The sequence below is a fragment of the Podarcis erhardii genome (assembly GCF_964252035.2).
Source record: "Podarcis erhardii genome assembly, chromosome: 18".
NCBI classification, from domain to species: domain Eukaryota; kingdom Metazoa; phylum Chordata; class Lepidosauria; order Squamata; family Lacertidae; genus Podarcis; species Podarcis erhardii.
The window spans coordinates 2,099,449-2,125,648 of record NC_138516.1 but is presented as its reverse complement, the minus strand read 5'-3'; the positions used below and the strand labels follow the sequence as shown (position 1 = coordinate 2,125,648).

Here is a 26,200-nt window from a genome sequence, read left to right as displayed (position 1 = left end):
GACAGGAATGAGCCGGCAGTCAATCGCAGGAAGCAAGCAGAGTTAACTCTTTATTAGGAAAAGCAGGATCTGCACAGCAGCACCAGGCCTAATGAGCACAGCAACTCTTCTTCAGTGGGTCTTGAGGGTCCCTGCCTCCCCACAACCATCTAAGACCCCTTCTGTCCGGGACTTCCCCCAAGCAATCGGAGACTATGCCTGCATGCAGCCAACCTCTCCTCCGCCCCTTTCATGCCTCTCCTGGTTCTGGGAGACCAGAGGGAGGGGAATTTGCTGCAGCAGGAGGGGGAGAAATCCATGACTCTTCACCAGACGGACTTCTTCTCTGTCTCTTGGTCTTCCTCCTCTCCTGCTTCTGTCTCCGATTCTGGACTTCATAATACACGGATAGTTTTATCCTACGCAAATGCTTCCTAGCTTCAGCTATGAAACAGATCAAGCCAAACAAAGACTCACCTTAATTTTGGATCCCGCTGTGGTGGGTCTCCCTTTCTTATCCGCGTCAAGTTTTTCTGGGAAGAGTCCTCGGATGAACCCACTGGGAGGTGAAAGGTTTGGGGGTCTGGTTATGTCAAGCCAATAAACCCCACCCCACATTCCCCGAAAGAGAGAACTGAGGTAGCAGATAAGGCAGTCAGACCAAGGGAGTTGGTTATTATTATTATTATTATTATTATTATTATTATTATTATTAATCAGTGCCATGCACTTTCCCAAGCACACTCATGAGGTCTAGTAACTTCATGCTCCATTTTTAAGGCAGAAGCTGGGTGAGAGTGTGAGAGTACACACATAGCCCCAAAGCCAATCCACCCTCGCCTGCTTTTTCTCTGCCCCCTTTCATTGACCAAACAGAGGGATCCGGCAATAATACTAATAATAGTTGTTGTTGTTGTTGTTAATAATAATTATCATTATTCATACCCCACCCATCTGACTGGGCTACCCCAGCCACTCTGGGTGGCTTCCAACATATATGAAAACATAATAAAACCTTAAACCTTAAAAAGCTTCCCAATGGAGGGCTGGTTTCAGATGTTTTCTCTAAAGGTTGAATAGATGGGCAGGAGAACCTCCTTTTCCAGGTAGGGTCTACCTTCCTCAAACTTTCCCCTGTTGTCAACACGACTCAGGACAGCTGGTTAATTCTTAAATCTTTTTGTCCACCCCACGTCCCCTCCACCCTGCTTGTCCTTGACCCTGGGAATAGCCAGTGTGGTGTAGTGGTTAGAGCAGTGGTTCGCAAAGTGGGTGGTACTGCCCCCAGGTGGTTGTGGTGGGATTAACTATTCTAAATAATAATAAAAACAAAAAAAAATTCCTTCCAGTAGCACCTTAAAGACCAACTAAGTCAGTTCTGACTTAGTTGGTCTTTAAGGTGCTACTGGAAGGATTTTTTTTTGTTTTGACTATGGCAGACCAACACGGCTACCTATCTGTAAATAATAATAATAATAATAATAATAATAATAATAATAATAATAATAATTTATTTATACCCCGCCCATCTGGCTGGGTTTCCCCAGCCATTCTGGGCAGCTTCCAACAGAACACTAAAATACAATAACCTATTAAACATTAAAAGCTTCCCTAAACAGGGCTGCCTTCAGATGTCTTCTAAAAGTCAGATAGTTGTTTTTCTCTTTGACATCTGGTGGGAGGGCGTTGTTCCACAGGGCGGGCGCCACCACCGAGAAGGCCCTCTGCCTGATTCCCTGTGACCTCACCTCTTGCAAGGAGGGAACCACCAGAAGGCCCTTGGCGCTGGACCTCAGCGTCCGGGCAGAATGATGGGGGTGGAGACGCTCCTTCAGGTATACTGGACCGAGGCTGTTTAGGGCTTTCAAGGTCAGCACCAACACTTTGAATTGTGCTCGGAAACGTACTGGGAGCCAATGTAGGTCTTTCAGGACCGGTGTTATGTGGCCTCGGCAGCCACTCCCAGTCACCAGTCTAGCTGCCACATTCTGGATTAGTTGTAGTTTCCAGGTCACCTTCAAAGGTAGCCCCACATAGAGCGCATGACAGTAGTCCAAGCAGGAGATAACCAGAGCATGCACCACTCTGGCCAGACAGTCTGCGGGCAGGGGGGGTCTCATCCTGCATACCAGATGGAGGTGATAAACAGCTGCCCTGGACTCACTCACATCTGAGGAGAGAATGCCTCTTCTGAACAGATAATCTCTATGTAGTTCAGGACTGAGTGCCTCTTCTAAACAGACGTGTCTCTCCATGTCTTGCATATTGCAGGGACTGAATCTTATTCTGTTAAGGATAGGGGAACCAGCAGCCACTCCAGAAGCCACTGAATTTCACCTCCCAGAAGTGTTGCTGGTTTCCCATCCTGGATCTAGCAAATTCGCAGAGCCTGTTTCTAACCGCCAGATGTTTCCGGGGAAACTCACAACCGCAGGGATCCTGGCAACTCACAATTCGCTGCTTTGCATCAACTCGATCAAGTCTGTGAAGAGCACGTCCCGGTTGCGTTCGCAGAAGCCGCTCACGTCGTAGGAGACCTGGAAACGAGCGCCATGGAATCTTAGGACGGCAGAGTTGGAAGAGGGGTCCCCCAAGGGTCATCCAGACTAACCCCCTGCAATGCAGGAGTCACAAACAGAGAATCCCCAGCGGCTGCCGCATGTGCAGAAATGAAATGAAGGGGGGAAGGATCCACAAGAGTTTTATTTAAAAATGGGCTTTCAAAGCAAAATAATACAGTGGTGCCCCGCAAGACGAACGCCTTGCAAGACAGAAAACCTGCTAGACGAAAGGGTTTTCCGTTTTGGAGGCGCTTCGCAAAACGAATTTCCTATGGGCTTGCTTCGCAAGACGAAAATGTCTTGCGAGTTCCTGCGGGTTCCCCCCCTTTCCCCCTTTTTCTAAGCAGCTGAGCCACTTATCAGCTGATCCGCTAAGCTGATGAGCTGCTAAAAGCCGCTAAAAGCCACTAAACCACTAATAGCGCTAATCCGCTAAGCTGTCAATGGGCTTGCTTCGCAAGACGAAAAAACCGCTATACGAATAGACTCACAGAACGGATTAATTTCGTCTTGCGAGGCACCACTGTATGAGGATAGCAAATTAGCTAATTGGGAACCACTGATGTTGATAAGAATAGTGCCCCACAGAGCTCCAGAGACCTTGCCAGCGTAATGGTGGATGATGAATCCCATATTGGACCCATTGAAATGTTCGTGGTTCCCCACAGCTGACTGCAGCTTCTGAAGGAGTGTCTGGTCAGCTCCGTCGCCCTTGGCGTACACAGTGGCACAGACGTCGTCCAAGACGCTCATGATGCCAGGAGGATTCTGGGAGTTGAAAGAAAAGAGCGGAGGGGGGCTAATTACGTCCTGATTCAGCCTTGCTGGCATTCAGCCTGTTCTCTATGTTAGAATTCCTGCTCCCTGGTTGCAGTCATGGGATTGTTGTCTATCACATGACGGTGTATGTTTTGACTCCACAGAGTGGGAAGTGACGGAGACAGGATGTTTGTGTTCTTGTGTTCCGTGAAGTGGGACTATTGTCCTTTGTTTTTTCTCTCTTTGCTGTCTGATGCTAGAGAGAGAGAGAGCCATGTTGCCGTGCTCCGTGTGTGTTTATATGTAAATAAAGTAGATTAGCCAAAATGCTGAGTTGCTGAGGTCTGTCACGCATGATGCACAAACTCTGCAGATCCCTAAGTGTGCCAGTGTTGGTTCGCATTGGTCACTGTGATGTTCGGGCTGAAGAAAGCTTTTGAAGCTCCCGAACGATCGACCAGGAGGGAGAGAATGTGCCTGTTTCTGCCAGGGTCCTACTCGAGTGTAGGCTGAACTCCTGACACTCTATGCACACATTTTGGGTCGCACCCAATTAAATTCTACTTGGAATAGGCGTGTTAAAATGAATGGAATTTAGGCATGCATGTCCTTAAGTCTGAACGGGCTTCCTCTGAGTACAGCTATGTACACACCACCCATCACAAGCCCATGAATGGCAAAGAACCATGGGAAATGTCGTTGGTTCAGGGTGCTGGGAATCATAGCTCTCTGAGGGGTGAACTACAGTTCCCAGGGTTATTTTTTCGGAGGAAGTCATGTGATTTAAATGTACAGGGTATAGTAGTCTATGCTCAACCATTCCTTTACACCTTTTGTTTTGTAAAAGGGGACTTTGGGCGGGGGGAGGTTCTCTTACCAGCTTGTTTTCGATGAGGTCACACACCACTTTGTTGTTGAAATATTCAATTGGGGTCCATTTGATCCCTTCCTGCACATACTCTTCCTAAGGCAAAGAGACCGAGCTGGAAATGCGAGGTTTTTTATTTTCAAAGAAACCACAACATATCAAAAATTGAGGAGTTAACTCTTGATGTCACCCTGATTGATGTGTGGGGAGGCCGTCTGTCAAGTGACTTAGATGGGCACACTTGCTGATTTTGTTTTTAGAAAACCCCCTCTTTTCACCTTGAAAGGGGGTGGGGGAGGAAACCCTTTCCAAACTCCAGGTTTTTTTCTTGCTATATAATACAGTTGTAAGGCTGTCATCATTGTGCAGTTGATGGCTGCTGTAGCTCCAGCATTACAGCAGAATATTGGGCAGGCAAGCCAGCAGGGTATATTTGTTCATTACATTTAGACTCTGCATTTCTATATTAAAATACATTCAAGGTGGCATGCATAGATATCAGCAACAAACCGGTTAAAGGCGTTTAAATGTTTAATGACTTGTCTATTGCAGGTGGGAAGAGCCAGAAGAAAATACAAGGGAAGAATATTGGGGGCCATATAAAGTGGTCTGGAGTGTTGCAGTCGCCCTCCGGAGCCCTGGCGTAGACCTCACCTGCTCTGCTTTCAGGGTCAGCTCGATGAAGATTTGCTGCAGCTTTTCATTCACAAAGTTGATGCAGAATTGCTCAAAGCCATTTCTCTGATGGGAGGAGAGAGAGAGATTAAAAGACATTACCTCTCTCGCCCTGACCTAGCCACTGTAATCCACACGACGGTCACCTCCAGACTGGATTATTGTAACTCGCTCTACGTGGGGCTGCCCTTGAGACTGACCCAGAAACTCCAGCAGGTGCAGAGCCGTGGGATCACATTCACCCGGTGCTCTACCAGCTGCACTGGCTCCCGGTGGAGTACAGGATCAGGTTCAAGGTGCTGGTTTTAACCTTTATATCCCTCTACGACCTAGGACCCTCGGACCTACGGGACCGCCTCTCCTGGGGTGTCCCACAGAGGACCTTACAGTCTTCAAACAAAAACATCTGGGAGGTCCCGGGCCACAGGGAGGTTAGGCTGGCCTCAACCAGAGCCAGGGCCTTTTCAGTACTGGCCCCGACTTGGTGGAACGCTCTGTCACAAGAGACTAGGGCCCTGCAGGACTTGACATCTTTCCACAGGGCCTGCAAGACAGAGCTGTTCCACCAGGCCTTTGGCCAAGGCACAGCCTGACTCCCTCCTTTGGTAATCCTCACAGAACTCTAGCCCAGTGGTTGCCATTAATTTGATTTGAATTGATTTTAGAATGAATTGAATTTAGAATGCTGTGTTACTTTTATTGTTGTTAGCCGCTCTGAGCCCTGCTTTGGCTGCAGAGGGCGGGATATAAATAAATATTATTATTATTATTATTATTATTATTATTATTAATAATAATAATATCACAGGGAACAGAGACATGCCCAGTTCAGGTTGCAAACTGTGGCGATCGGTGTATTGTGGTTTCTGGAGACGGCAAGAGAATTAAACCCCCGCACCTATCTTCTAAACCTGGGGTGGTTTTTCAAAGTGAGATCTGTGTTCCCCTTGGGTGAAGCTTCTGGGGGCCATATGGCAGTGGTGGGCGGGGCCAGAGGTGAAAGTGGGCGGGGCAGTGCATGCAAATTTCTCTCCTGCACCCCCACACAGAAACACCACTCTTGACCCTTCATCCCAGCAAGCGAGAGGCATTATCAGAGTTCAAGGACCCATTTTCAGCCAGGTGAAAAGGCTCAAGGAGGTGTGGAGCAGGGCCTTGAGAGGGGCTGCTCTGAACAAAGACACCTACCTGGAATATTTCAAAGCCATAAATGTCCAGAACGCCAACGCTGTATTCCTCGTGCGGCTTCTGAATGGCTCTGTTGATGGACTTGAGGCAAAGGAGAGAGGATTGGTTACCATCCAAACATGGCGGAAGGATGACAAGAAGGTTGCACAAATGCAGAGCGGACAACCGAGGAACCGGCAGCAAAGCAGGCTGCCATCTTGTCCAAACCCGCTAATCCTAAAGGCAAAGGGTTGCTTCCAGCTAAGTTCCACTCAGAGTAAACCCACTGGACTTAATGTGCCCAAGTAAACCCTTTCCATGGATTTCAAGGGGTCTCGTGTAGGACCAATGGTGGATCCTGCCGAATAGTCCCCCCACCCCTCTATTTCAAAGAACCATAGAGCTGGAAGCAACAAACAGGCGGCTCTCGTCTTTCTATGTTCGGTTTTTAAAGGATCATACAGCTGGAAGGAAGAAATGGGCCGCCATCTTGTTCCAACACTCTCAGGCTATTCCTCCCATCCATATTTGGTGTTCAAAGAACGACTGAGTTGGAAGCAAGAAACAGGCTGCTCTCCAAACAAGTCTCATCCTTCCATTAATGATTTTGAAGGAACCATAGAACTGGAAGTGAGGAATGGCCCACCCTCACACTTCCATATTTGCTTTCCAAGGTACCATAGAGTCAGAAGAGAGAAGACTAGTCTCACCCTTCCATATTTGATTATGGCGGCTAATGGATTGAGGTTGAATCCTGACAAGACAGAAGTGCTGTTCTTGGGGGACAGGGGGCGGGCAGGTGTGGGGGACTCCCTGGTTCTGAATGGGGTCACTGTGCCCCTGAAGGATCAGGTGTGCAGCCTGGGAGTCATTTTGGACTCACAGCTGTCCATGGAGGTGCAGGTCAATTCTGTGTCCAGGGCAGCTGTTTACCAGCTCCATCTGGTACGCAGGATGAGACCCTCCCTGCCCACAGACTGGATCGCCAGATTGGTGCATGCTCTAGTTATCTCCCGCTTGGACTACTGCCATGCGCTCTACGTGGGGCTACCTTTGAAGGTGACCCGGAAACTACAACTAATCCAGAATGCAGCAGCTAGACTGGTGACGGGGAGCGGCTGCCAAGACCACATAACACCAGTCTTGAAAGACCTATACTGGCTCCCAGTACGTTTCCAGGCACAATTCAAAGTGTTGGTGCTGACTTTAAAAGTCCTAAACGGCCTTGGCCCAGTATATCTTAAGGAGTGTCTCCATCCCCCATCGTTCTGCCCGGACGCTGAGGTCCAGCTCCGAGGGCCTTCTGGCAGTTCCCTCATTGTGAGAAGTGAGGTTACAGGGAACCAGGCAGAGGGCCTTCTCGGTAGTGGCACCCTCCCTGTAGAATGCCCTTCCAGCAGATGTCAAAGAGCATAACAACTACCTGACATTTAGAAGACATCTGAAGGCAGCCCTGTTCAGGGAAGTTTTTAATGTGTGACATTTTAATGTATTTTTAATCTTTGTTGGAAGCCGCCCAGAGTGGCTGGGGAAACTCAGCCAGATGGGCGGGGTACAAATAATAAATTATTATTATTATTATTATTATTATTATTATTGAAAGAACCATCGAGTTGGTAGCTATGAAGGGGCTGCCATCTTGTCCCAACACTTTGGGGATCCAAAGAACCACAGAGCTGGAAGCCATAGACAAGACTCCCTGTTGCCCCAGTGGCCCCAGCCTCCCCTAACACCCTGGACCAGGATGAGGCCAGTCCTCACCTCTACAAGGAAGTCAAAGACTCGGGAGTACAGCCCCTTGGCCAGGGCGTCGCGGGTATAGGAAGCTTGCTCGACATTGAGGGTCACGTTGATTGACTCCTTCCGGTTCCCCCACTTGCTGTCCATTTTCCGGCTGGTCAGCTTGTCGTTGAGCCGGTTCTTGTCGATCCCCAGGAGGTAGGCAGGAAAGGCCAGCACTGGGGTTGGGAGGGAGAGGCAGTTGAGCATCTCTAGAGAGGCCTGTGGAACTCACGGCCACTGCATAACCCTGAACTTCGGGGCTATGGAATGATCTTCACAACAACCTTGTAGGGTAGTTCGGTTCGCACTCCCTTGCTTGGGCCACAAAGATTGCCTGACAAACTTGTGGTCGGTTGACATCTTCCCTCAGCCTAACCCATGGGTAGGCAAACTAAGGTCTGCGGGCCAGATCAGGCCCAATTGCCTTCTGGATCCGGCCCGCAGATGGTCCAGGAATCGCTGCATGGATCGCCAGCGCGCACGCTCCTTCCCTCTCCCTCTCTCTCCCTTCCATGGCGGTGCTGGTTGCGCCTCCTCCCTCCCTCCTCCCGGCTTCTCCCTGCCCTGCCTAAAGGAGGAAAGGAGGGGCTGGGCTTTGATGGTGCCAGCAGCAGCAGCAGCAGCAGGGCTTCAGCGGCCGCCATTTTAAGCAGCCCCTGCCATTCGCAAGACACAGGTAAGCAGCCAGCGGGGCTCGTGGGACACTCCCAGATTGACAGAAGCCGTTCCGGTTCCTGATTTTTACTGTAATTAAAATTCCAGTTATGTCTTAAGGATGCCTCATATCTATGATTAAAGGGGGGAGGGAATGAAGGTTTTATGGTCTTTTTGGGGGGTCATACTGATGTATATTTTGCTCTAGGACATGGGTAGGCAAACTAAGGCCCAAGGGCCGGATCCGGCCCACTCACCTTCTAAATCCGGCCCGCAGACAGTCCGGGAATCAGCGTGTTTTTACATGAGTAGAATGTGTTATTTAAAATGCATCTCTGGGTTATTTGTGGGGCATAGGAATTTGTTCATTATTTTTTTCCTGAATATATTCCGGCCCCCCACAAGGTCTGAGGAACAGTGGACTGGCCCACGGCTGGAAAAGTTTGCTGACCCCTGCTGTATCTATCTACTTAAAACATTTATCTCCTATACCTCTTGAAGGACACTTTGCACGAGAAAAAAACATCCTACTCCCTAGGGCAAGTTTCTTACACACACACACACACTCTCTCTCTCTCTCTCCCTACTCTCCAGCTGTGAAGCAGGGCTGGTGAGGGGCGTGGCTTAGATAAAAGGGGCGTGGCCATGGAGTCCCTAAAGGCCATGTTTTCTCCCCCCCCCCCGGGCTTGAGGTTCCCCAGGCCTTTTGCACCACTTCATTTGGAGCAATATTTCATAGGGTCGTAGAATTGTAGCATTGGAGGGGACCCCAAGGGCCATCTAGTCCAGCCCCCCTGCAATGCAGGTTGGCAAGCGACTCACAATCTGGGCTCTCCACCTGGGCGTAGTTGCCCTGCTCCTGGAATCCGATGTTGCCGAGGTGAAGGATGCCAGCTGTGATCTGTAGGATGAGCTGCTTGTCTTGGCCAGAGATCCCGATGACGTCCATGGCATTCTTGGGTAGCGTGGGGGGAATCCCAGGAAAGAGAGAGAGAGAGAGAGAGAGAGAGAGAGAGAGAGGAAGTAAGTCCATGTTATAGCTGACTGGTGAAAAAGGTAAAGGGACCCCTAACCATTAGGTCCAGTCGTGACCAACTCTCGGGTTGCGGCGCTCATCTCGCTTTATTGGCCGAGGGAGCCGGTGTCCAGCTTCTGGGTTATGTGGCCAGCAGGACTAAGCCACTTCTGGAGAACCAGAGCAGCACACGGAAATGTCGTTTACCTTCCCACCGGAGCAGTACCTATTTATCTACTTGCACCAATGTGCTTTCGAACTGCTAGGTTGGCAGGAGCAGGGACCGAGCAACGGGAGCTCACCCCGTTGTGGGGATTCGAACCACCAGCCTTCTGATTGGCAAGTCCTAGACCCACAGTGCCACCCACATCCCCAACAGCCAGTGGTTGCTGGTGCCCATTGGAGCTGATAGAGAGGCAGGGAGAGAATATAAGGGTGTTACAGATTTGGGAACGGGGGACCCCTAAATTAATAAATGGCAGGGTTTTGATGATTCGGGATGCGAAGGGAAAAATATGACCACACCATTGTCTCGTGGAATTCGCTCCGGTCGTCCGTTCCGTCCACTTTGTACGTTTCTGACTGGGACAGGTAGTAGTAGTAATCTGGGCTCATGATCCCCAAATTGTGCTTCTGGTCTTGGGAGGCCCCCTCGATGAGCTGAAAAAACGAGAAAAAATATGCAACACAAACACAAATGGCAAGACTACCAAAGATTTCTGCTGTGAGAGAATGTATGGAAGAGGCAATATTCTTTGTGTCTGGTATAATGCTCAAGGTTTGGAAGTTGCACTTTTAACAGATCTTGGGCATGGAAAAGTGCTTGACCATGCCTACTTCTGGCTGGGCAGTCAGTGCATAGTGGGGCATGTTGTGAGCTCATCCCTGTGCCTCTTTGCAAAAGCACTTTTATTTAATTTCTCAGTAGTTACAGGTAGGTAGCCGTGTTGGTCTGCTGTAGTCGAAACAAAATAAAAAAAATCCTTCCAGTAGCACCTTAGAGACCATATTTGAGTTTTCGTGTGGTATCTGAAGAAGTGTGCATGCACACGAAAGCTCATACCAATAACAAACTTAGTTCGTCTCTAAGGTGCTACTGGAAGGTATATATATATATATATATATATATATATATATATAAATTAAATGAAGAAAAACAAAGAACAGTACATAACATTGTAAACACAATTATATACATAATTTCCAAAATGAAAATAAAAATAAAAAGAAAGAAAAGGAAAAATAAAAGATATAAAGAAAAAAAAGAAAAAATACTTTTCATAACCTGAAATATTACCAAATTCTTGCTTCAAATACTGCAATATATAAATCTTAGTTAAAATATTATAAAAGACTTCCACCGCATTCGCCACATTTCTCTTAGTTGTCTTACATTTACATCTGTTCTTCAGTCATTTCCCTTCCTCACATTCTTTCATAATCCATCAAATCTTAATATTCTTTGTATTCCTCACATGGTTAGTCTAGACATAGCCAAACTTTCGTATTTGAGCCCTGCTTGTATAAATAATCATTTAAACATTTCCATTGTTTCTGAATTATTATTTTTTACTTATGCCTTATTAAATCCGTCAATTTTATTTAATTTCTTACCTTACAATAAAATTGCAAGGCTGTCACCATGCTGTACTTCACATAGCCACCTGTAGGTGGCCACGGCCACTCCAGCATGGTTGCAGAACAGCAGGCAGGCAAGCAAGCAACAATACATTAGATGTGCATCTCAGGCAGATGCCCATCTAGACACTTGCTGACCCAGCCCTGCTTCATCAGCTCCTACCTGGTAATAGATATGGAAGTTCCTCTCGCTTTCGTTCTGGCTCACCACACGGGATTTTTCCAGCAGGAAGTTGGAGATCTTCCCTCCATCGGGCTCCCCTCCACGACTGAACTGGATCTCAAAGTACTTCCCCTGGCAGGGCGAGACGGAGACACAGGCTCATACTGAATGTTCGCCCTACTCAGAGTAGCCCCACTGAAACCAATGGGCATGAGTCACCAAGGCCCATTTGTTTCAAGTGCTCTCGGAGTAGAATTTAGCAGGAGACAACCCACAGCAGGTCATTTTGCAAATCCAGTTTTTCAGTGTAGGAATCTCAACTAACCCCCCCCCCCCAGCATGTATTTTGGCTGCATTTGGTCCCCTGCCTTGAGGTCCCCCATCCTGCCCTATTGTCAGCAGCAGCAACCAAAGCTGGAGGCTCCAAGTCTTCGCTCCCCAAACAACAACCCTGCAGAGACTTACAAATCGACTGGAGTTGTTGTTCCGGACAGTCTTGGCATTGCCAAATGCTTCCAGCAGCGGGTTGGACTGGAGAATGATATCTTTAATGTGCTGTTAGGAAGAGAAACCAACATCAGTGGAACTGAGCAAGAGAGAGCAAGGCAAAATGGAACTGAGATGCCCTAAACCCTCACAGCATTTCTGAATCTAGTTTTCTCCTCCTTTTGCAGAGTAAATAACTCTGAATTCAACCCAAGATCCTGACCTGGGGAACCCCCAACCTGACCTGTACCAATTCAGGGGCAAGGCGAATGTTCAGTTCAGGTTTTATTATTTATTTGTGTTTCGTTAGCCTTGCCGGCTGGTGAGCAAAGGGTTCGATCCTGCAGGGCACTGCATCCCCAGCAGCTTCCCCACAGGGAGCACGCCAGACCTGGCAGCCCCTCTGACCCATCTAACAGCCCCAGATTGCTCCAGAGACGGCTGGACTTGAGCAGGGGCGATCTAAGGCTGCTTTTAACCTGTTTCAACCCACAGCCAGATCCTAAATCAGCCCGAATCATCTAGCCAAATGTGGAGCCCAGACCTAGCCCATGGGACAGGAAGCAAGACTTCAGAACTGACTTGGGATAGGGTCAAAGGGCGAAATGACCTACCTGCACCTTTTCGCCACCTCCGGAAACTTTGGAAATGTACCCCATAATGTATTTGGCGGCCACCGTCTTCCCTGCACCACTCTCGCCGCTGAAACACACACGTCAAAATGTCAGAAGCTGCCTTATATACAGAGTCAGACCAACATGGCCTACCTAGTTCAGCCTTGTTGACTGCTGTCTGTCTCGAGAGACAGTGTGCTTTGGGGGGTGAAGTCAAACCGCTGCGTGAGTGGCTCAGAAATGACCTCCCTGGGGCCCAAGCCTGGTCAGTGCGTCTGGAGGTCTTGGGCTGCCCAGAGGGCAAGACCCACCTCTCAGCCTTGCTGGCGTCCAAAGGAAAGCAGAACAAGACCTTTGGCACCATCTTGGCTGCAGGAGTTGCTGGAAGGAGGCATGCAAGGCGCCATCCAACCGCCAGGGCCGTCTTACCCATAGAGGCTAGTGGTGCGGGGCGCCAGGGCACCAAGTTCTGGAGGGCGCCAGGGAAGAGGCGGAGGCTGGAGGTGGCACCTCCTGGCATCAGCTCGCCGCCCTTGCCCACCTCTGCCATGCCGCACTGAAGCAGCGCCGTGCCCGGAGCCTCTGCCTGCCATGGCCACCACGGCACAAAGCGGCCAGCTGAGCTGGGAGGCGCCACGTCCAGCCTCCGCCTCTTCCCTGCCGGAGGAGCCGCCCTCCAGCCGCTGCCCACATCCTCCAGCCCCACTGGCAGCCCCATCCTCCCTAAAAAATTCTGGGAAACGTAGGGAGCTTTGCACCACGGCGCCGGATATGCTTAACACGGCCCTGCCCGCCTTAGGGACTTCGCTCTGGATTTGAGTAGGGTTTACTCCTGAGCCCTTTCGTCTCCCAAATATATCCTGTAAGGCAGCAGAGATTTGAGATCCCCGTTTTCCTTCTCCTAGATAGGAGACAAGCCCCACCAGTCCCTCACTTTTGAAATAAAAAAATTAAGGTCTTATATATATAATAAATGTTCATAAATGTGCCAAGCAAACACGTACATAAATATATAAACCACATGTCTGAAGCAGCACAGGAAAACAGCCCTGGAACCAATATTGACTCCCAAACTGACCAAATGTTTTCTCTGCAATGTCAAATGGAAAAGCCTCCCCATTGTCTTTTCCTTCACAATTCCTGTCTTAAGAGTATGTCTGTGTATGAATAGGGTGAGCCTGTGACCTGGCTCAGGAACTAAGTATTTATCATTACAAAAGACTGGCCAGGCTCCCCAGGGTATCCAATCAAGTGACCATTAACAGGTAACCTGCCAGACAGGAGGTGAAGAAAGCACTCAGATTTCTGTTGTAGACCACCCTTTCTGTGATGTAGGTATGATGTATATGGGGGTGGTCTTGGACTCCAGGGCGGGCAATTTAAAATGTCTATATAAGGGCAGGCACACCTTTGTTCGGGGTCCTCCTCTTTTCCTGCATGTGAGGGGAGCACCCTGTTGCAACAGTTCAATAAAGATCAGGCTTACTAGCTGCTTTGCTTCTCAATATTCTCTGGTTGGCCTCTGCTATTTTCTCTGACCAATGGAGAACCTGCAAAGGACTCTAGAAGGGCTCTTGTGTCCCCCATAAGGGAATAAGGGCAGATTTTCGTTTATTACACTTCCCTCTACAGCACGGGCAGAAACCGCCTTCTTGACCATGGGGCCCAGTCTTGGTTTCGTCCATTTTGTCCGCCGGAGTCTGTCTTTACCTGGAGGGGAAGCCCCTAACTTGCTGAGGGTTTGAGACCCACTGGCTCCCCTCAAAGCCCAGGGTTTGGGAAAGCACCAAAGTTAAGGGGACCCCAGGATGCCCTCTTTGGTTATTATGGGAAACACCCCTTTGCCGCATGAAACTTGGCTTGCAATGCAAACTTTCTGCTAGAACGCCGCAGACTTCAATGGGGAAGTTGCTCAACATTTTGCAACAAATCTGTTGCAATGATCTCATCAGGGGAAAAACAAACAAAACCCCCAAGCCCTAAATTTATACAGTATATATATTTTCCTTTTCCTTTTCCTTTAACAACAGGCCTCTTCCTAAGTCACTGCAGCTGTGGTAAAAAAAAACCCCACGCCTGCCCCAGGAGTTCTGCTTGAAGGGCAACAGCAGAACTTCTGCTAGAGGAAGAAGTGTGTATGTTTGTATGTTAGTGTCTGCGTAACCTTCATGCTGAGTTTTGAGTTGCTCAATCATCCCAGATGGTCCACAGATGTTTCATCAGGGGGGAGCTGAAGTGGTCTCCTGATTGCTGGGTTTCTCTTTCTTGCCATTGGAATGAGACACCCATTTGAATTCAGAGAAGGTTGATAGACTGGGCAGAACTATGCCACTGAGATGACCATTTTTTATATTTATTAAAAAGAGGCTCAGGAAGTCAGGAGTCCTCCTTCTATCTGCCAGAGCTGGGATGAGGAAACTGTGGCCCTCCAGATATCACTCCCAGGTGGTTCATAATCAAAGATGTTGGGTGTTCTGACCTATAAAACCTTAAACGGCTCAGGGCTGCAATATCTCAAGGACTGCCTCTCTCCATATGAACTGACTCAGACCCTGAGATCATCTTCTGAGGCCCTCCTTCATGGGCCTCCTCCTCGAGAGGTCCAGAGGGAGGAAACACGAGAACGGGGCCTTTCCTCTGGTGGCTCCTCAATTGTGGAAAACTCTCCTCAGGAAGGTTCGCCTGACGCCTTCATTATACACAGATGTTCCCTGAGCTAAGAAGATGCAAAATCTACGGCGTGCAAGAGACGGGAGAACGCATCTATTCAGGAACAGGGAATGCCTCTTTTCAGAACAGAATAATGAAGGCGCCAGGTGAGCCTCCCTTGGGAGAACATTCCATAAACGGGGAGCCACCACAGAAAAGGTCCTGTTCTTGTGTTGCCACCCTCCGGACCTCACATGGAGGAAGCACACGAGAAAGGGCCTCAGAGGGTGATCTCAGGGTCTGGGTCGGTTTATATGGGGAGAGGCAGTCCTGGAGGGATTGCAATCCTCAGCTGTTTAAGGCTTTAGAGCAGGGGTCAGCAAACCTTTTCAGTAGGGGGCCAGTCCACTGTCCCTCAGACCTTGTTTGGGGCTGGATTATATTTTTTTTGGGGGGGGAATGAATGAATTCCTATGCCCCACAAATAACCCAGAGATGCATTTTGAATAAAAGCACACATTCCACTCATGTAAAAACACGCTGATTCCCGGACCGTCCGCAGGCCAGACTGAGAAGGCGATTGGGCCGCATCCGGCCCCCGGGCCTTAGGTTGCCTACCCATGCTTTACAGGTCAAAAACAGCACTTTGGGTTGGGCCCAGAAACTAATTGGCAGTTGGAGCAGAATATGCTCAACCTGTTTTGCCCCGATAAGCAACCTGGACCCCAAATCCTGTGCTAGCTGGAGTTTCCTAACCGTCTTCAGTGGTTAGATTAGATCGCGGATAAAAACATGAGGAGTTTTTTCTCCCACTACCACATCCCCTGAAGCAAACCAGGGAAGCCCTGATGCTGGGAGAGGCTGTGACGCGTGGGCAAGTGACCGAGTGGGGATTAAACCCCACGGTCTCTCTAGCTTGCCAGGACACCAGGCTTCCCAGCTGCCAAGCACCCGGATCGTGATTCAATATATAATGATTTATATACAGTGGACGCTTGGTTTGCGAACATGATCCGTGTGGGAAGAAAGTTTGCAACCAGCAACGCCACATATGCACACACGCGGGTAGCGATTCGGTGCTTCTGCACATGCGCAAAGCGCAATTTAGCACTTCTGCGCATGAACAAGCGCCAAAACCTGGAAGTAACCCATTCCGGTACAGTCGTACCTCATGTTACGTCCGCTTCATGTTATGTTCTTTCAGGTTACGTCCCGGGTTTTGCCGCTCGCGCATGCGCAGAAGTGAAAAATGACATAACGCGCATGTGCAGAAGCGGCAAATCACGACCCGTGCGTGTGCAGATGCGCTGCTGCGGCTTGCATTCTTTTCATGTTGCGAACGGGCCTCTGGAATGGATCCCATTCGCAACCAGAGGTACCACTGTACTTCCGGGTTTGGCGTGATGCACAACCCGAAATCGCGCAACCCTAACTGTTTGTAACCTGAGGTATGACTGTATTTCAAAAGAGCTTAACACAACTTTTTCCAATTAACAATCAATTCACTGTGGACTTCCCCTCTGCCCTCCTCCACGCTTTCCCTAATTTTTCAAATAATGCCGCATGTTACAGTCCTTCTGTGCCTTCTCTTCTCCACAATATTTTCAAATACAGACCTTACTGTTCTTACTCTAAGGCTACTTGCGCCTCAACGCATTTTACAGTATTTTTTAAAATGATGGCGTATGCTGAAATGGCAAAGCTAACTGGAAGACTTAGAGATAAGGACAACAGAGACTTTAAAAAAGACTGGGAACCACTTGTGTTGTATTTACAGAAGCATTGTAAAGAAGTGGACTCACTGCCACAGTTTGAGCAGACACTCACACCTAACAAAACAAACATAGAGATCAAGATGTAATAACAGGGAAATAACAAAGTGTAAGAGGCAAGTTGAAAACAATCATGGTGTAAAAATGATAAGAATATAACAATATTCAGCTTAAAGAATGCAATAGTAAGGTATAATATTGCAGGACTTGACATCTTTCCACAGGGCCTGCAAGACGGAGCTGTTCCGCCTGGCCTTTGGTTTGGACTCAGTCTGACCCTTATGTTTCCCTCCCCTTATGGTCTTGATCTATGGGCTACTTTTAAAATGAGGCTGCATTTTGAATGGCATTTTAACCTGTATTTTAAATTGGTTTTTTTTTCTTTTCCTATTATGTTTTTACTGTAATTTTAGTGGTTTTAGCCGCCCTGAGCCTGGCTCTGGCTGGGGGGGCGGGGTATAAATAAAATTTATTATTATTATTATTATTATTATTAATAATAATAATAATAATAATAAAATAAGCAGGATAAGTTAATGTGTAAAGAACCAGAAGAGGAAGTTGAGGGAAGTTTTGGGGGGTTGGGAATTGTATTTTTTCTTCTTCTTGACATAATGTTATTGTGATGAATATAAAATTGTAAAACTTAATATATTTTTTTAAAAGCATATTTAAAAAAAAATAGCAGACCAACCTTTTCCAATGCTCCTTCAATCCTGCCTCCTAATTTCACTAGTTGGACTTGCCAATTTGGCAGGTTCGGTCAATTTCAGCTGCAAATCCTCTCTAGTATGGATAGCGATTCCATTCTGTTTTATCCTCTGTCTCCTTACCTGATGATGACGCACTGGTTCTCCCCGTCGATGAGCATGTTTCGGTACATGTTGTCGGTCAAGGCGTAGATGTGGGGCGGGTTTTCGTACTGCGCCTAGGACAGAACACCAGAGAGGCGTGAATCCGGGGCTCCTGCTGTAGCCAGACCCGTGTCAGAGGGCAGGGAGGGGCTCGGCCACCTTAAGAAATTGGGGTGCCCACTGGCAGCCCCCCGACCCCTTCTCCCAGCCCCACAACTCCAGTGCCTTACTGCTCCTTGGTAGAGTTCCACTTCCCGGTCTGTGAAATAGGGCATTTGCTTAAAGGGGTTGACAGAGATGAGGACAGGTCCAATATAGGTCTGAGAGCCGTCTGTTAAGGAATAATCTGTCTGTCTGTCTGTCTGTCTCCATATATTTTGTCTCTCTCTATAGGTAACCTATACAGAAATATCAACAACCTCAGATATGCAGATGACACAACCTTGATGGCAGAAATTGAGGAGGAATTAAAGAACCTTTTAATGAGGGTGAAAGAGGAGAGCGCAAAATACGGTCTGAAGCTCAACATCAAAAAAACTAAGATCATGGCCACTGGTCCCATCACCTCCTGGCAAATAGAAGGGGGAGAAATGGAGGCAGTGAGAGATTTTACTTTCTTGGGCTCCATGATCACTGCAGATGGTGACAGTAGTCATGAAATTAAAAGACGCCTGCTCCGTGGGAGAAAAGCAATGACAAACCTGGACAGCATCTTAAAAAGCAGAGACATCACCTTGAAGACAAAGGTCCGTATAGTAAAAGCTCTGGTTTTCCCAGTAGTGATGTATGGAAGTGAGAGCTGGACCATCAAGAAGGCTGATCGCTGAAGAATGGATGCTTTTGAATTCTGGTGCTGGAGGAGACTCTTGAGAGTCCCATGGACTGCAAGAAGATCAAACCTCTCCATTCTGAAGGAAATCAGCCCTGAGTGCTCACTGGAAGGACAGATCCTGAAGCTGAGGCTCCAAGACTTTGGCCACCTCATGAGAAGAGAAGACTCCCTGGAAAAGACCCTGATGTTGGGAAAGATGGAGGGCACAAGGAGAAGGGGACGACAGAGGACGAGATGGTGGGACAGTGTTCTCGAAGCGACCAGCATGAGTTTGACCAAACTGCGGGAGGCAGTGGAAGACAGGAGTGCCTGGCATGCTCTGGTCCAGGGGGACACGAAGAGGCGGACACGACTAAGCGATTAAACAACAACAAAGGTAACTTTGGCTGAAATGCACCTCCTCACCGCAGCTTCAGAAACCAGCATTCAAGCATGGACCTCAAACCTCTGGAAGATGTGGCTTTCTTGTTTTCTCCAGCTAGGTAGGGTAGGACTCGAACCAGTGGCTTCAGGTTACAAGTGTAATAAACGAAAATCTGCCCTTATTCCCTAATGGGGAACACAAGAGCCCTTCTAGAGTCCTTTGCAGGTTCTCCATTGGTTGGAGAAAAGAACAGAGGCCAACCAGAGAATATTGAGAAGCAAAGCAGCTCGTAAGCCTGATCTTTATTGATCTGTTGCAACAGGGTGCTCCCCTCACACGCAGGAAAGGAGGAGGACCCAGAACAAAGGTGTGCCCACCCTTATATAGACATTTTAAATTGCCCGCCCTGAAGTCCAAGACCACCTCCAGATACATCATACCTACATCACATAAAAGGCAGTCTACAGCAGAAATCTGAGTGCATTTACCTCCTGCCTGGCAGGTTACCTGTTAATGGTCACTTGATTGGATACCCTGGGGAGCCTGGCCAGTCTTTTGTAATGACAAATACTTAGTTCCTGAGCCAGGTCGCAGGCTCACCCTATTCATACACAGACATGCCCTTAAGGCAGGATTTGTGAAGGAAAAGACAATGGGGAGGCTTTTCCATTTTCCTTGACCTTGTAGAGAAATATTTGAGGTCAATTTGGGAGGGACAAAATGGTTTCAGGACTTTTTCTGTGGGGTTTCAGACATGTGGTTTATATATGCAGTTATATGAGACTTTAAATGTTTTACTTCACAAGAAAAGAGATTCTGACTCAAAATCAGGAAGAACATTCTGACAGTAAGAGCGGTTTGGCCATTGTATGGAAGGGGACAGAGTCTCCTTCTTGGGACGTTTATAAGCAGAGGTTTGGTGGCCCTCTGTCAGGGATGCTTTATCTATGATTCACGCATAGCAGGGGGTTGGACTAGATGACCCTTGGGGTCCCTTCCAACTTTACGATTGTATGATTCTATGAAATCAGAAGCCGGGGGTGGCTTAAATCCGGGACCATTCCTGGAAAATCAGGACACTTGGGTTGATCCTTGCTGAATTCTGCAAGAAGCTCAGCTCCCAGGTTGGTTGTAAGTAGTATAGCAAGCAGGTGAGGGCCGGGTGATGGCTGACCGAGGCGAGGGGGGCAGTGCCCCATGGGCCCGAAGGCTCCATGGCATGTACAACTGGCCGAAGGTGCAGCTGCGCCTGCAAACGCGGTCGTCCTGCAAGCTAGAACCAGCCGTCTGTTCTCTCTGGCGCCACCTACTGTTGGGCTCCCGGGCTCCCACCCTCCCAGCAACCGCACTTGCAGCGTCAAGAGGCAGTATCTGTGGTTCTGCTCTGAATGGTCCAGGAGCATCCGAGGCGGACCTTAGGTTCGGATCCAGCCCTCAGGGGGCGAACCTGACCTTTTAGCATCACCCTGGGCACCTGATTATGTGGGTTGTGACGATTCCGGCTGACTCAGGCCACAGTAAGGAAGTCCTTTTCACAACGGCTGCTGTGGGCGGCGCTATTTTTAAGCAGGAAGATGAAAGCGAGACAACTTTTCAGTTTCGGTGTGTGTGCATTTATCCCACATAGCTAAAGAGTCCCGTGACTTTGACTAAGCCCATCTCCATCTCTATTGCATGCTAATTCTTAGAACTTCTGTGGACCTTCAGATTACAGTGGTACCTCGGGTTAAGAACTTAATTGGTTCTGGAGGTCCGTACTTAACCTGAAGCACCTGAAGCACCACTTTAGCTAATGGGGCCCCCTGCTGCCGCTGGAGCACGATTTCTGTTCTCATCCTGAGGTAAAGTTCTTAACCCGAGGTACTATTTCTGGGTTAGCGGAGTCTGTAACCTGAAGCGTCTGTAACCTGAAGCATCTGTAACCCGAGGTACCACTGTATTATTATTATTATTATTATACTATTTACAGTGGTACGTTGGGTTAAGTACTTAATTTGTTCTGGAGGTCCGTTCTCAACCTGAAGCTAAACCTGAAGCCACACTTTAGCTAATGGGGCCTCCCACTGCCGCCACACAATTTCTGTTCTCATCCTGAAGTAAAGTTCTTAACCCGAGGTATTATTTCTGGGTTAGTGGAGTCTGTAACCTAAAGCGTCTGTAACCTGAAGCGTCTGTAACCTGAGGTACCACTGTAATAGTAGTAATAGTAGTAGTAGTAATCGTGTAGCACCTATACCCACAAGTCTCAGGGTGGTTCACAATATTAAATCACAATTAAAAAAACCCATAAAGCGCATTATCAAAATTAAAATAAAAGCAACCCAGATGTTGCCTGACCACAGCTTCTTTGTACTCCCTCGCACAAGGACAGACAACAACTTGGGTAGGATTGAGAAGGAACAGGCTTTCGATGGCTATTAGCCACAGTTGGAGAAAGTGATGCTTGTGAATCCCAGTTGATGGAAACCCCAGGACGGGAGAGAGTTCCCCTTGTGGTCGGATCCTGCTTCCAGACTTCCCATAGGCATCTCGTTGGTTGCTGTGAGAACAGGCCCTGGACTAGACGCATCACTGGCCTCATCCAACAGGCTCTCCTTATGCGCTTTGTTGTTGTTGTTTAGTCGTTTAGTCGTATCCCAATCTTTGTGACCCCCTGGACCAGAGCACGCCAGGCCCTCCTGTCTTCCACTGCCTCCCGCAGTTTGGTCAAACTCATATTCATAGCTTCGAGAACACTGTCCCACCATCTCGTCCTCTGTCGTCCCCTTCTCCTTGTGCCCTCCATCTTTCCCAACATCAGGGTCTTTTCCAGGGAGTCTTCTCTTCTCATGAGGTGGCCAAAGTCTTGGAGCCTCAGCGTCAGGATCTGTCCTTCCAGTGAGCACTCAGGGCTGATTTCCTTCAGAATGGAGAGGTTGGATCTTCTTGCAGTCCATGGGACTCTCAAGAGTCTCCTCCAGCACCAGAATTCAAAAGCATCCATTCTTCGGCAATCAGCCTTCTTTATGGTCCAGTTCTCACTTCCATATATCACTACAGGGGAAACCATAGCTTTAACTATACGGACCTTTGTCTTCAAGGTGATGTCTCTGCTTTTTAAGATGCTGTCTAGGTTTGTCATTGCCCTTCTGCGGTTATGGATTCCCAAACCCCATAATCATCCATTGGCCATACGGCCTGTTTTTTCTTGTTCAACATCACCTGGCATTCTGAGACAGGCTGAAAGAGGGGAGCTGAGAGGAGACAGAAGAGCCGCCTTCCAATATCTCAAGAGCTGCCCCACGGAAATAGGGAACGCCTTGCTTTCTCCTGCTCTGGAGGGTAGGACTCGAACCCATGGCCTCAAGTGACAATAAAGGGGATTCCGACTCAACATCAGTAAGAGCTATTTGACCGTGGGATGGAAGGTGGGGGCCTCCCTTGGAGGCTTTTAGACAGAGGTTGGAGGGCCATCTGCCAAGAGTTCTTGAGCTAAGATTCCTACATTGCAGGGGGTTGGACTGGATGACCCCTGGGGTTGCCTTTCAACTCTACCATTCTATGATTCTTTGATTCTATAACTGCCCCTGAACAGAAAGGCCCAATTTATCCTCCTTAGCTAACAGCTGCCGGTAGATCTCATCTCCATGGGTTCATTCTAACCCAGTCTAGCTAGCAAGGCCAGAGCTCAGGGATGATGGGAGTTGTAGTCCAACAACATCTGGGGACCCACAAGTTGAGAACTGCTGTTGGCAAACTAAGGCCCGGGGCCTGGATCCGGCCCAATCGCCTGCTCAATCCGGCCCATGGACGGTCCAGGAATCAGTGTGTTTTTACATGAGTAGAATGTTTCCTTTAATTTAAAATGCATCTCTGGGTTATTTGTGGGGCCTGCTTGGTGTTTTTACATGAGTAAAATGTGTGCTTTTATTTAAAAGGCACCTTTGGGTTATTTGTGGGGCATAGGAATTCGTTCATTCCCCCCAAAAAATATAGTCCGAACCCCCACAAGGTCTGAGGGACAGTGGACCCTGCTGAAAAAGTTTGCTGAGCCCTGATCTAAACCATTTTGCTTATTAAACAGAGCTGCTGGATCAGACCACGAAGACCCACCAGGGGCAGGGGCGGGGGGCATCTCCCCCTCCAGATGTTGCCAGACTTCAGCCTACATCATCCCTAACAACTGTCATGCTGCCTCGAGTTGGAATCCAACAACATCTGGTGTTTTTTTTACAGGTTTACTCCTTCCTGACCCCCAAAATGGGACGAAAATCTAGGGACGGAATGCCTCTTTTTAAAAGAGGCATCTTCCCATTTCTTGCAGGAGTTAGGGAAGCCTGCTTCTCAGAGCAGCACCAGGGGATTTTGCAGAACTGTGGAGTTGGAAGGGACCCCCGAGGGTCATCTAGTCTAACCCCCCCCCGCAATGCAGGAACTCACACTGGGAAAAGAGTCCCTCGATGGGAGCATCAGAACATTTGGGAAATGGGCAGAGAAATGGGCTTGTGGAGCGAAGAGGAGGCTTTCAGCGCTCTGCCGGGACTGCCAAATTTGGAGAGGATGACGGGAGAGGAAGAGCAGGGGGAGGAACGTACTTGGCCACAAACCACAGGGACATCTGAACGGAAGTGACACAGGGGGACAGCTGCACAGGCGAGAGCAAAACTATAAATTTAAGAAGGATGTCGACAAGCTAAGCTGGAAGGTGTGCAGAGGAGGGCGTCCAAAATGATCAGGGGTCTGGAAACCAGACCAGATGAGGGATGGTTGAAGGAGCTGGAAAAGAGGAGATATGAGAGCCATCTTCAAAGATCTGAAGGGCTGCCAGATGGAAGAGGGAGCAAGCTTGCTTTCTCCCGCTCTGGACAGCAGGACTCGAACCCATGACTTCCAGCGATTGTGATTGTGACTAAACATCATGTAGAACTTTCTGACTGTAAGAGCTGTTCGACCGTGGGATGGAAAGTGGCTGACTCTCCTTCCTTGGAGGTTTTGAAGCAGAGGTCGGGTGGCCTTCTGTCACGGATGCTTCAACTGCATTGAAGGGCTGGACTGGATGACCTTTGGGGGTCCCTCGCAACCCAACAATTCTATGATTCTAATCCACTGCCCGAAATGAAAACTTGGCTCAGTCAGATGCCCCGACTCTGATCACGGCGGGCGCATGTGGCACCAAACGGCTAGAAGGGAACGCAAGAAAGAACGAAGGAAAGGACGCAAAGGATACGAAAATATAGTCATCCATGAACCGCTTCTTGAGATTTTCGACGATGGCGTCTTCGTTGATCTTGCTGAGGAGGACCATGTCGTCCACCCCGCTCTGCTTGACATTGTGGCTTTGCCAATGGAACCGCTCTTTGCTGCCCTGGAAAGATTTGAGAGAGAGAGAGAAGAAAGCTGAGTCAGACCGGCAGAAGTGGATTTGGAGTTCGGATGGATGGATCTGTCCATTTACACTTTCATCCAGCCTCTGATTCCAAACCCCCCCCCTCCCAGTTTCAACTATTTTGTTATTTATTACCATGGAATCGTAGAATCATGGAATTGGAAGGGGACCCCTGAAGGTCATCCATCCCAACCCCCCGCAATGCAGAAATCACCGCTGAAGATCCAGGACAGACAGTAATGCCACCCAACCTCTGCTTAAAAACCTCTAACCCTTAAAAAAATCCTTCACTGGAATATCACAGGGCGGTCCGCAACACAAAAACGCAAAACGAGAACATAAAATACATAATAAGCAAAAACAAAACAAAAGCAAAGCAACAACTCCCCTCCCACGATCACAGACCCCCCCCCAAATACTCTCAGGTGAAAATAAGGACATTTCTTACTCTCATCAAGTGACCCTTCTTGACCCCCCATTTTTGGCACACAACGCGCCCCCCCCGGCAGAGCATTTCCACTACTTCACCAACGGGACACGGCACACACAAACCCTGAGAAAACTCCTTAACCCCTATTTTATTTTTTCATAGCAAGTTTTTATTAAATTCTCAAAAGTTTAACATACACTTCAATACGTAATAAGTTTGTCTTTTTCCGACTTCCCAGCCCTTTTCTCTCCCTCTGCTGCACAATACCGTCCAATTCTTACGCCATCAGCTTCAATACAGTGGTACCTCTGATTACGTACTTGATTCATTCCAGAGGTCCTTTCTTAACCTGAAACTGTTCTTAACCTGAAGCACCACTTTAGCTAATGGGGCCTCCCGCTGCTGCCGCACCGCCAGAGCACGATTTCTGTTCTCATCCTGAAGCAAAGTTCTTAACCCGAGGTACTATTTCTGGGTTAGTGGAGTCTTTAACCTGAAGCGTATGTAACCTGAAGTGTCTGTAACCCAAGGTACCTCTGTACTGTAATTCCTAATTCCTTCTGTTGCTCATATTTCAAATCCCGCTTGCGAGTTCTATTCTATTCTATTCTATTCTATTCTATTCTATTCTATTCTATTCTATTCTATTCGGTATAAACACACATCGATAAATAGATTTTATAAAGGCGCAAGATCAGACGTGGATGCGCAAAGCATTTCTTAGAGTAAAGGAAAGCAAGGCTCCCTATCCTCCGCTCCCCCTTTCTTCCAGCTCAGGTTAGCCTTGCCTGCACTTCAGGGCTAGCGCATCACAGGAGCATGGCCTTGGTGGTGGCAGCCCCTCCTCTACCTGGCCAGTTCTGCAGCTGCCCAAGGAGACTGACAGCAGCAGGGGCCGTGGAGAGACCACAGGATGCTCCCTCGCAGCTGCCATAGGGCCATTCTGGGATACAGCACAAGATATGATGGGCTGTCCGTGAATCCGCTGGATGAAATAGTGGAAGAACATTGCCTCGGGAGAGTGAGGAAAATTCTCAGGGATGATTCACACCCTGGCCGGCACTTTCTTGATCTCTTGCCCTCGGGCAGAAGATATAGAAGCAGGATTAGTCGCAGCAACAGGGTAAAGAACGGCTTCTATCCAGTGGGCTTTTAGGCTGCTGAATGAAAAGATCACAACAGGGCAATGGACTTTCGGGTTTGGTGTGTGTGTGTCAGTAAACGAGGGGAATTAAGACTAAGAGAGCGGAGTGGGGGGTGCTCATGTAATCTCACTGTATACAAGTTGTACAAGTGACAATAAAGTATTTCAATTTCAATAAATCAGAAGTCGGAGTGGCTTTTGTAATTCCAGGACTGTCTGCTGGGGCAACCCAGTCAGATGGGTAGGTTGTTGTTGTTGTTATTATTATTATTATTATTATTATTATTATTATTGAACAGGCTGTCTCTATTTTCATCGGAAAAAGGTTGGAAGGTATGTACAGTCCCTGGGACATCAGGACGCTTGGAGGGTATGCAAACACAGCGGAAAGGCCCTGGATAGTTTTATCAGCCAAAGGCCTGGTTATAG

The 26,200-nt window shown here is 48.4% G+C and overlaps 1 protein-coding gene across 1 annotated transcript in view; it reads right to left on the bottom strand.

Annotated features, from left to right (window-relative positions):
* Positions 1-26,200, bottom strand: part of MYO1F (myosin IF) — a 56,448-nt gene that overhangs the window by 19,385 nt on the left and 10,863 nt on the right. Inside the window, exons 2-16 of the mRNA XM_081846062.1 lie at positions 24,039-24,176; positions 17,867-17,956; positions 17,616-17,710; positions 12,362-12,449; positions 11,727-11,816; positions 11,262-11,393; positions 9,986-10,120; positions 9,268-9,400; positions 7,771-7,967; positions 6,031-6,111; positions 4,822-4,908; positions 4,177-4,263; positions 3,141-3,308; positions 2,431-2,516; positions 457-538 (exon numbers count right to left, since the gene is read on the bottom strand). Coding sequence (XP_081702188.1) covers positions 457-538; positions 2,431-2,516; positions 3,141-3,308; positions 4,177-4,263; positions 4,822-4,908; positions 6,031-6,111; positions 7,771-7,967; positions 9,268-9,400; positions 9,986-10,120; positions 11,262-11,393; positions 11,727-11,816; positions 12,362-12,449; positions 17,616-17,710; positions 17,867-17,956; positions 24,039-24,176 — 1,689 coding nt within the window. The remainder of the gene's footprint in view (positions 1-456; positions 539-2,430; positions 2,517-3,140; positions 3,309-4,176; positions 4,264-4,821; positions 4,909-6,030; positions 6,112-7,770; positions 7,968-9,267; positions 9,401-9,985; positions 10,121-11,261; positions 11,394-11,726; positions 11,817-12,361; positions 12,450-17,615; positions 17,711-17,866; positions 17,957-24,038; positions 24,177-26,200) is intronic.